Below are 11,599 nucleotides of genomic sequence, written 5' to 3'. Positions count from 1 at the left end.
TCCTGGAGTCAGAGCTGTTCTCATCAGCTAAAAGGGGTTCTGTCCCTTTTTCCCCAAAGATGGGAGGTTACAGGTATCCTTTTCATAAGCCTTTCTTCCCTGCTGTCAGGGAACATTTCAGTGAATTTCAGAGAAAAGGGAACCTCTGGGACATCTGGTCCCCTTGAGGGAGAGTAGCTTAGGAAGCATTCCTAGCTGGGTAACCAGCCATCTCACCCTAAAAGCCCAGCTTGGTTGGCTGAGCACTGTCCCATGCACCAAGAAGTCACGGGTTCAATTCCTGGTCAGGGTACATGCCCGGGTTGCGGGCTCGATCCCCTGTAGGGGGCGGCAGGAAGCAGCTGATCAATGGTTCTCTCAGCTGTTTCTAAAATCAAACACATTTTAAAAGTAAATAAATAGTAAAAGCCCAAGTGATGTGGGAACACTTGATTTTAGGGACTGTAAGGATTATGAAAGGTAAAGAAACGCAAAAATCCTCTTTCCAAATCTGGATAAAATATTTTTAAAATACAATTGAAAATCTATAGCTAACCTCAAAAGTATAAAGGGTAGAGTCAAGCACCAGAAACGAAGGAACCACTGCTGTGTTTGGTGAGCTGTGAGCACAGCCCCTAGGCCCATGGTGGGGACTGGAGGTGGGTGGTGGGGCCAGGACCCAGCGGTGGGCGTCCAGGGCCGGGGCCTGAACCCACACGTGGGCAGGAAGCGTCCGCATGAGTGGGGCTTCCCAGCACTGCCCTTCGCGAGTGGGATTAGAGCATCCAGCTGCTGACCAGAGCCAGGGCTCAGGAAGCCATGGGCCGCGGGCTGCAGCAGGAAACCGAGAAGTTGGGAAATGCGGCCTGAAAATTGGCTCTACCCACAAAATTCAGGAGAAGCCAACCTGAAAATCCAATATAAAAACTAATTTGAAGCCAGCAAACCCGGTAATTGTCCTCTGCAGCCCGGGGGCGACGGGGGACCCAGCAGAGATGACTGCAAAGGGGGAGCACGGGCTCCAACCACAGAACTCGAGGAGCGGCGTCAGCATTGGCTACAGCTGTCTGTGTATTTAAACGACTTCATTTTCTTTAAAAAGCAGCACAGAAGGAAGTCCCCTGTGGTCCAGGAGATTGCTCGCAGCGGAAGACTTTATACCCAAGAGGCAACGGAGATTGTTTCACGGATGCAGAAAAGGACACCCTGCTTTCCCCAAATCACGGGCAAAGCCACGTGTAGAACCGAGGTGGCCAGGACTCACGTTTTCTCTGTTAGCCGACCCCTATGGGCGAGGACTGGTTACATGGGTGAAGCTGAAATTGCTGATGAATGAAGATCTATTTCCCCCTCCGGAAGTTTACATACAAATGAATTTATGGAGTCAAAGGTAAGGCCTTTATATGACTAACATGTAAAAGGGTGTTGCAGGGTAAGTAGAGCCACATATCAACATACTGACGCGAGAGATCAAAGGGCCCAGGCAAGGCCACTGCCCTCCCTCCTGGACCACAGCATCCCCTCCCAGAGTGTGGACACGGCTGGGATCAGGGATGTCCGGTTCAGTTGCTGACTAGCTGGGTGACCTTGGGCAAATTGCATGACCGCTCTTAGTCTGATTTCTTCCCCTGAACCAATGAGAGGGGTTGGACTAGCACTAGATGGTCCCTGGAGTTCATTTCATTTCACACTGGGAGCCACAAAGCCTTTAACGCATGAATGGGATAGACATGGGCGCGCACGGGAAGTTAAGGGGCCAGAAAAAGCGCCGGCACGTCAAGCTCAGGAGAGCTCCACGGCTCCAGAGGCCAAGGCCGAAACCCAGAACATCAAAGTGATGCCGTCCACAGCTGAGGTCAGAGAGTCCACCATTTCAGAGAAAAGCAACATTTCATTTTGTTTAGCTCGGCTGCCTCCAGACGAGCACTGATTCATCTCCCAGGCTGCGCTCCGTTCTGACACCTGACCCTCCCCCCACCAATGTTTGCAGATGGTTTGAATTCGTGAAGACTGAGGCTCCCCGGGGCCTTCCAGCTTCTAAGTGGTCCCTGCTTAGTCCCTCCCTTGATCAGCAAATCAGTAAAGAAACTACAGCCTCCCGCCCTGCAACGCCAACTGTCATTGTCTTCAGGAGAAAACAGAAAGCACCATACATGCTTTTCTCCTAAAACCCAAGTCATTCCAGCTAATTATGAAAACATCCGCAAGGGCCATCCTGAGTCGTCCCTGCTGTAAGCCAGACCCTTAGCATCCTAAAAGCTGCAGCAGCCAGAGCCCAAGCTCGGCGGCCGGCCAGGTCCCTGGGATGAACCTGGCGCTCCGCCAACAGGGTCACCTCCCACAGCCACCTCATATTTTTTGTCCTAAACACAGCTAAGGGGCCTTTGCCTGGATGAGGCTGCGGGCCATCCCGCTCCCTTTCCTAACCTCCTGGGGTGAATTCACCCATCTCATCTGGAAAACTCAACAGCAAGTGCGAACAGGAGACAGCTCCAGCTGCGCGCACCCAGGGTCAACTTACTCTCCCCTGCGCGTTTCTGAAATGCAGCCCGAGCTGTGTCTAGTAGTAAAGTCACTTTCAAGGCTCTTTCCTCTACAGCTAACAACCCCTTCCGGGCAGTTCCATTAATCATTGATGGACTCGAGGGAGAGCCAAGCGATCACTGCGGTACCGTATTTCCACGGCCCGCACCCTCCCAGCTTCGGGAAAATAAAGCTTCGACATTTGATCAGGGAGGTGATCAACTGTTTTTCTCATATATAAACACTGTGTGCCTAGAGCCACTGTCGCCACGCCTCAGACATTATAGTCAATATTTAAACTACCATGAAAGAAACCTGACTGGAACAGGCCAAGGTTCTCAACCTTGCCACTGTTGACATTTTGGGCCCGATAATTCTTTGGTGGGTGTGGGGGGGAGGCTGTCCTGGGCATTGTAGGACTTTTAGCAGCATTCCTGGCCTCTACCCTTTAGATAACAACCAAAAATGTCTCCAGACATCGTCAAATGCCCTCAGGGGAGGGGAGCAAAGTCACCCCTATTTTAGAGCCCCTGGAACAGGCTGATTTATCTGTTACGAGGCTGAAAGCTTAGCTAGTCCCCACCCCTGTGGGCCTGGCGTGAGTGCTTTAGAGTGAAATCCAAGTGAATGTTTCCTCGGGCAAACCATTCAAGAGACCCAGGTCTGAAGACAAGCTGGCTGTTCAGTCCCATTAAGCAAACCATCCCTTTTTGGCCCAGGTCTCCAAATCCTGAAGTTTCATGGTTATGAAAATTGCTATGCAGCCGGACTCCAGTCTTGTGAAAATTAAGCTGTAAGGGCAGAAACGTATCGTCTAATTTTGTGCTTGAGGCACAGGAATATGGTGTGGTTCATTGGTCGATTTTTTGTGTTTTTTTTAAATGTCTGTATTGATTTCAGAGAGCAGAAGGGAGAGGGAGATGGAAACATCGATGAGTCATTGATCAGCTGCCTCCTGCGCGCCCCCTGCTGGGATCAAGCCCAAAACCCAGGCACGTGCCCTGACTGAAATCAAACCGCGATCTCCTGGATCCCAGGTCGATGCTCAGCCACTGAGCCAAACCGGCCAGGGCGATCGGTTGTTTCTTTGAGGTCATTCCTTAGGGTCTAAAGAACCTTTCGGTCAGACCCCTTTAGGAACAAACCACATTTACTTATGAAGTATTCTGTGGCTCACAAGAACCCTCAGAACAATAACTGAAATGGCTGGTTGGTATTTAATGGACTTTTTCTAGTATTATTGAGGAGAGAAAGGTTCCAACATTTCACTGGCTCATCTTCTGAATTTTTTTTTTCATTACTACAGTTGTGACCTTGGGCAGATTTTTATCCCCAACAGTAAAATAAGAAAGAGGAACAGAATTACAACTATAGTTCTTGTCACAAGCCATGTGAGATACGACCCTGTAAGTCAGATTTTAACTGTGGTCAGGTTACTTCATTGGAAAATAAAAACCAAAGACTAAAAGCAACAGGAACCATGAGGAAATCACCAACTGCCAAAAGTGATGTTTTTGTGTGGATCAGGTGAAGTTTTATTAATGAACTAAAAAAAAAAAAAAAAAAAAAAAATCATAGAAAAAAATTTCCTTGTAGACTATAAAAATTCATCTCGTTAAAAACAGAAATATTTACATTTTAAATGACCTTGAGCCCCTCCCTCCAAGGAAATCTACATCTTTAAATCCCCATGGCCTTATATGGGACAAGAGACATTTTAAGGTGACTGTTTCCCCAATGGGCTGCATCCTAGGTGAGCTGGGTAATCCGCCCTCGAGTAATCCTTTCGAAATGGCCCAGCTGCTTAAGCTTTCCAGTCCTGCAGCCCAATAAAGTGACCTTAACAAACCACTTCATGGTTCACTGAAAGTACTGACCGAACATTGGCAATGTCCCACTGTCAGAAGAGAACGTCACCAGTCTCGATTCCGGGAAAGCAGCGTGCCCCAGCCTGTATGTGGCTCCCACCACCCCAGAGCAAAAGCCAGGATAACAGGCCTAAGCTGGCACTCGCCATACTTAGGATTTTTATGGTCTCACTCGAGAAATAAAAAAGGTCACTGCACCAGAGCAAACATTGTAGATCATTGCTTTATTTCACTATTGTTCAACAGCAAAGTTCATTCCTCTCAAGGCAGATCTTGCATTGTTCCTTCCCTCGTCCTGAATAAAAAAGGTAATGAAGAAAAAGCCTGTACTTTTGGAAACCTAGAATCTTATTGATGCTAATAAGCGTTTTGACTGCAATTTCGAGTTACAATATTTCCTGCTGGCATCTCGGTGGTCACACGGAGCTCCCCACCCTCCAGGGAAGATGGCTGTCCACAACTACCACCTTTGAAACCAAAAGTAAGTGTTGAAAAATGCACCTTTTACAATAAAAAAGTAGAAACCAATTCAATTTCCTTTTTTTTTTCTTTTTTTTTACGAATATAAAGTTTCTTGTAAATATGTACAGTCTTTTGAGCTAGTTCTAGAGCAGGAAGCATTTCACAAATGGGACACACGATATACATGTTCGGGACTCTAGAAGCCCGTTTCTCATGGAGATCCTAATGAAATGCCGAGACTGAAAGACCAGTTTTCAGCGACCTTTCCAAATGCTGTGGACCAAGAGACAAAACTTCAGCAAACATTCAGTCAGATCTGCCCTGGGGGAGGGAGGGGATACAGGATGACCCCAAAGACTCTAAGCGATACATAAAACACAACAGCATGACACTGGCTGAGGGTGAGACAACACAGAGGGTCATGGGTGTTTCAGATGAGAAAGCACTTAGATTAAGAGACGAGCAGGAAGGAGCCAGGACTTGGGCCAGGCTGCAATCTGGAAAGTGGTCTGAACTGTGGACACATGGGTTGGAACACGGTCATGTCCACCCGCTGCGGTGGACAAGGGTCTACTGTCAGCCTACCTAGGATGTGCCTTGGTTGTTGGAGGCGTGCCTAAGAGTCATGGAGAATCCGAAGCGAGAGATGCCTTGTGGGAGATTAAAGGCAGAAGTAAGGCCGCTAGTTAGCTTGCCAACCGCAAAGCCTCTAAGTTGGTTTTTTACCAGTCGCTGGGAACTGACTGGTCGCCAGAGGGTGGAAACAGGGTGGGCCGCGCTGTCGCTGCGCCTAAGGAGGCTTCCGGACCCTGGCCGGGGGAGCTGAGCTGCGGCTGCCTTCTCCAGCATCCCGGTCTCAGTCTAGCCCTAGGGGAAGGCTCGCTGGGGAAGTCACAGTTTTGTGGGGTAGAACCGTGCTGGGTTTTGTGTGAACAGAGTCATCCACGTGGGAGTCGGCAGGAAGCGTGAACGTGTGAGGTGGTGGTTTGCTGAAATCCTTCTCTGGTCGTAAGGCTTGAGCGTTTGGTTTTTGTTTGTTCAGTGCTACAGACTGCAGCTTGTGTGGCCAGTGAGTTGGCAAGTCGTCAAGAGGGTCTCGATTCGGCGGGAACTATGGTATGGTGCTAGGACATCGGCAGAGCACCCCGAGGGGGGCAGCCAGGTCGGGGGGCAGCACATGCAGTGAACCGCCATGCAGAACTCCCGGACGGGTCTCTTCCCATCCCAGGGCGGGGAACAGCGTGCCATCACGGACAGGAGGTGGGTGCCCCCAGTCCCTTCCTGGGCCCAGAGACCCATGGGTGCTGGGCTCTGAGCGAATCTATTGCATGCTTTCCTGGCCAAAGCTACATGGAAAGCGGGGACAGCAGGCTGGGGAGATGACACTAGGGGCAGGGAGGAAAAGCTCCTCGAGGTCCCTTGGCCCCAAGTCACTGCCTCCGAGCTGAGGCCCGATGACCTCTATACATTCTCAGCTGGTGGGAGGGGAAGTCGTCAAGGCCATAAAAGGCAATGAGAACAGTAAACATTTGGCTAAGATGTCACCCTGGGTAAAGCAGGGCCATCTGTGAGGATGGGCGAGGGCGAGAATGGACCTAGGTGAGTGCAGGAGGTTAGCCAACTGGCAGGGACTCTTCTATAATACGTTTCAGTAGCAAAGACCTGGTGGTGTGATCTAGCTAAAAATGACTACAACAGGAAATACATTGCTATTCAAATCTAGTAAGAATTCTGTTGTCTTTAAAAAAAAGAAAAAAAGGAAAAAACTGAAAAACAAAACAAAACAAAAAACCAACCCTAGGATCTTAAAGTAGCTATTAATAGGTTCTAACCACGTCGCAGTTGGTGCCCGGTTGGTGTCCTCTGATGAACTGGTACAGGCTAGAGCTCGGTACAAAAGTTTATGAATGCTTTGTAAGAGTAACAAAGTGCAGACAGGATGGCCGCAGGAAGGTGCCGCAGCTCCGAAGAGCCTCAGCCCCCCGCACCTCCTGGTGCAGGGGTGTCCGTGCTGAGGTGGGTCTGGGTCCAGCTGTGCCGTGGGGCAGCTGAGCAGATGCGCTGGGGTCCCCTTCAGCAGAGTTCCATGTGTGTTTGGTGTTTTCCTGCAGATTAAGATGAGGAGTTGGCTCTTCTGACAGATTTATACTGAAGACTGGTCCCAGACCTGCGAACAAAAGGAGAGGGAGGGGTTTTAGCCACCAGAGGCCAGAAAGTGCTGTGCTCTTTGCATAATCCAAACAGGAAGCTTGCAGCAGCTGGTCCCGCCTCGGTGGTTAACACGGAGTGCTGGGCAGGGTGGCACCAACTAGCGGAGCCAACCCTCAGAGCTTGGAGTCCGTCAGGGACTGAAATTCACGGAAAAGTCCCCAAAAGCTATGTGTGTATTCCTACTGTTTTACATACACACACCATGTTATCAGTAAAGCAGGAGAGATAAGAGACAAACATTTAGATGGCTTCTCTCCCGTCTATACAGGCAGGGGCGCGACAGTGACCTGCAGATGGTATCAGAAGAAAAATGCGATCCAGGAAATCAGCTGCAGTGAGGAAGATTCAAAGTTCTAGAAGACAGCCACTGCTACCAGTGCCTGTGCAGCCTTCCTGAAAATGCTTGATGGAGGTGTATATTTATTTGCATGTGTGTTTGAAAAAGGTGTAAGGCACAGAACATTTTGTGTCGTATGTCGTTTGTGTGTAAGAAGAGAGAACACACACACGTCTGCTTATACGCAGAGACTCTCTCCAGAAACTGCCAACACCAGTTGCCTCCAAGGAAGGGACAGATCCTCTCTGGCCCACACATACACACGCACATACACACTATCCATTGCTTAGGTAGCCTTTTGTGAAATCAAGTACATCTTCCTTCTCACCAAATCTGAATTACAGTAACCGAGTTCCTTTTTACAACAGGTGCCCCGAGGGGCCTCAGCTCCCGAGGCCATTCCTCTGCCTCTGGATGGTGCCTCACCTTGTTGACCTGGGACAGGGGGGTCCTCACGGCTCCCGCAGGCAGCCGGCCCCTGCTGCTGTCTTCAAACAGCCTCCCGGGGGACCTCTCCCTCCGTGTGCTGAGCATGCGGCCCGGGGACTTCTCCCGCTCCAGGGGGCGGCCGGGAGACTTGTCCCTGCGCAGCTCTGTCCGTCCCTCTCGGTAGCGGTGGGGTGTGCTTGGCTCTCGCGGGTGGCTGGGGCCTTCCGGTGGCGCCGGGCTGGAGGCCACACGCTTGGTGATGTGCTCGTTGTATGTTGGTGGGCCTCGCTTGTTGGGGCTGCTGGCAACAGGACAGGGAGGGGGAGCTGAGGAGTCACAACCCCAAAGGGGCATTTTCCTTCTCTGAGAAACCCCCATGCTCAGCCCACCACTGATTATGAGGAAACAGGCCCATCTGGAGTTCTTGAGGCTTTTTGTCTGTTTTACTGGGGTACAGAGGGCAGAGAAGCAAGCAAAGATGACGACAAAAGAAAATCAAGCTTCCTGGTGTCAGAGCACCTACTGTGTGCCCAGCCCTGTGCGCAGCTCTTGCTGTCACAACAGCACTTATAAGCTGGGAACAAGCAGGACCCGCGTTGTACGGACAAGAGAAAGGACCCGCAAACAGGCTGGGTGACAGCCCCAGCTAGTGGACTGCAGGCTGGGATCGGGCCTGATATATTTAGGAAACTGAGCAGGGCAGATCAAAACGGTGCAGCTGGCTCAAAAATTTCCCTGGCCCCAAAGGGTGATGACGGTTAATAACCAAACAGTTGAAATTACTGCCCCCCCCCTGCCCCCCCCCAAAAGAAAATACTGATGCCTTTTTGTACAACCAATCTGATCCTGCACCTAGTCCTGGCCTGGGTGTTTCAGATGAAGATTTCTGACCATATGTCCCTAACCACCTCTCTGAAGAAACACTATCGAGAAATAGACCTAAAAAGCAGCCTTCCTTCCAAGTCAATTCCTTCCCACCTCCGTGAGCAGAAAAGGTACTTGGGTCCTCATTATCTGAGCAGAGCGAGTGCTGGGAGAAGGCAACCTACTTAAAATGGGAACATTTTATACTGAATCCACCTGGAGACCTGTGGTCATTGATTGGGGCTTAAAGCAAAAGGAGAAATCAGGAAAATAAATTTATTTTATCCTAGATATTTTAAAAATCTAAATTACAATTGCATGCTGAGTCTAAGAAGGAACCAAGTATGAATCTCATACTGATTTATTTTGCTCTAATTTTCTCAGCATAATTGTACGCTAACGTGCTACCTGGCACCTTTAATTACACCGATGTTGGCTCTTACGTCTCTTAGAACATATGTGAGAGTCATTGGTTTTCCCAAAGGCCTATTGTTTTCCTTGAAATTTAAATCCTTCTCTTTAGAACAGTTATCATTTTATCAATTTTCTTTCTTTTCAATTATTGGTCTAACTTTACCAGAATCTCTTTTGTCAATGCCCACAATCAAAAGCAACTGGGCAGTGAAGACACTGATCCACTGGGGGAGAAAGACTAGAGGAAGCCGAGGGCCACATCCAGACAGATGCCTGTTTTTATAAATAAAGTTTTACTGGAGCACAGCCATGCCCATCCGGTCATGCACCATCTATGGCTGCTTTCACACTACAGCAGAGCTGAGTAGTTGAGACAGAGACCACATGGCCCACAATGCTGAAAATATTTACTCTCTGGCTGGACCTTTACAGAGAAAGTTTGCCAATTCCTGCTCGACAGTGAAACAGGTTGGTGAGCGGGGATAATTTTATAAGCGGTCAGTTTGTTGTATATAGTTCATGTCATCCTCGTGCTTCCCGGTGCAACCTTTAACTGAGAAGATCCAGATAACAAGTGCTCAGAAAGCCAGAAGCTCCTGTGCTGAGTAGGCAGCAACAGAACGTGGTAACAGATTTCAGCAGCTTGAAATCAAGGTTTATACTCATCTCTAGGTACGTGGCTTTAAGACATAGCAGACAAATAACAAAATGAATCCAGAGTAGGAGAATTACATTAAGTCTGTTTGTAATGGAAGAGAAATTATACAATGTGTCTGCAGGGGCCCATCATAAAGTGAGTGAGAGAGAGCTTACTGCCGGAGGAAGAGGGCTTAAGGAAGGCCACTGGGGATGTCGGCTTAGACTAACAGGATGAAGGAAAACGCCCATCACTGTAGGCCGAGCGGGCGATCTTCCATCTCCGTATCCATTAATAACAATGATCTTTCACGTCAATTTTATGCTTCTTGCAAAGAGTTACATTTCCCGCTCTGCTAAACAGATCAGGGCGATGTGGCCAGGCCCACAGTGTAGCTTCAAGATTTAGACTGAGATCGCCAGGCCCAGATTTAGTCTTGTCATTTTGTTTACACGTTGGAGGTAAAAATTCAGTTTATTAAACATTTTCTGTAACTGCACCCCAGTTTTGCCAAGCTATGTAGCAATTTTTTAATTCTAGTTTTCACAACCTGGATATCGGACTGTTGCTTTTGCATGATGTACACAGTGTCTTGAGACTGGAATTTACTTTGTTTTATAGTATCTATACTCCTTCTACTTTTCAAGAGCTATTTTGTAAACAGATGATGTATTTCTCCATTGAAAACACAATAAAGAAAAAAACAGCACATCTACCCATCCCTCCAAAATTCGGACTTCTACATTCTGACCCCACCAAAGCAGTCTGCAGCTAGCAGACCACTGTATAAGCCAAGAGGCAACTAAAGACTAACTGCCGATTTTCCGGACATGCCTGGCAGCAGCAGGAAAGCAACAGCATTATTTCTGTCCCGTGTTCACAGAACTGGAACCATTTTCAACTACAGAAAAAATAACTCATTACAGAGACTCTGTAGAATCTCAAGAGGAAGATGCCTGGCCATCAAACTAGTGAGGCAATGGAGAAAAAAAATCTAATTACAGTATTTTGATTTGTTCTTGGCATGACTTGGAACTACTTAAATGAAGTCTAGGTAAATAAAATAAGAACAACTTAAATAAAATCTGAAATTCCCAGGGGAGGACTGCAGCTCTTTGAGCAGCCACTCCTAAGGTCAGGTCAAGCCAAGGGGTAGGAGCTGCTGGTTATGCAGCAAGTTCCTGGGATTCAAATCACACTGACCAAACATTTCTGACTAACCCCTATTTCAGCAGAAGAAAGAGAGACTATTCATTTGGACATCGCCTCGAAGTACTGAACTGATGGCTCTCTCTTCCAAGATCGAAGCATTTTGTAATATTAGAGGCTATCCCTCCACCAAACCGAGAATCCCTGCGGAATAAAAAGTGCCTTTTTCATCTGTGTACCCAGCCCCACTTCCACACATGCTGGTGGGGCTATGGAAGGTTCAGCCTCCATGGAGGAAAACTCAGCAACATCTATCAAAATTACACATGCACAGCCGTTTCTAGGAATTTGTCATACAGCGAAATTCCTAAGCACGCAGAAGGACAAAATGACGCAGGCGCAAAACCATTTACTATAGCAACAGACGGGAAACAACCCAAACAAACACCCACTGAGAAGGGGGCCATTAAGTAAGTCAAGGTCACGGGAAGGAATGCTATGTAGGCTTTAAAAAGAAGGAAAAAATACTTCTTACACCGACGGGCAATCTCCACAATACGCTAAGGTTTGCTGTATGCACAGTGTGCAACCACCTGTTAAAGGGAAGGGGCAGAGCACTTCCAGTGGCAGAGCGAGACCTCCGGAAACCTGTTCCTCCATAAAAGCAACAAGAACACCGACAGACATGGTCAAAATCAACTTTCCAGAGCTCTAGAAATTAGCCAA

The 11,599-nt window shown here is 48.4% G+C and overlaps 1 protein-coding gene across 2 annotated transcripts in view; it reads right to left on the bottom strand.

Moving 5' to 3' along the window:
- Window positions 1-4,575: 4,575 nt before the first annotated feature.
- The window catches only part of CIT (citron rho-interacting serine/threonine kinase), a 121,871-nt gene continuing 114,847 nt past the window's right edge, over window positions 4,576-11,599 (bottom strand). For both annotated transcript variants that reach the window (XM_016201606.2, XM_016201607.2), the window contains exons 46-47: window positions 7,807-8,107; window positions 4,576-6,999 (exon numbers count right to left, since the gene is read on the bottom strand). In XM_016201606.2, coding sequence (XP_016057092.1) covers window positions 6,976-6,999; window positions 7,807-8,107 — 325 coding nt within the window. In that variant the 3' untranslated portion in view covers window positions 4,576-6,975. The remainder of the gene's footprint in view (window positions 7,000-7,806; window positions 8,108-11,599) is intronic.

This window comes from Miniopterus natalensis, chromosome 20 (genome assembly GCF_054644295.1).
Source record: "Miniopterus natalensis isolate mMinNat1 chromosome 20, mMinNat1.hap1, whole genome shotgun sequence".
Lineage (NCBI taxonomy): Eukaryota > Metazoa > Chordata > Mammalia > Chiroptera > Miniopteridae > Miniopterus > Miniopterus natalensis.
The sequence above is the reverse complement of the archived record's forward strand: the minus strand, read 5'-3'. Positions and strand labels throughout refer to the sequence as shown.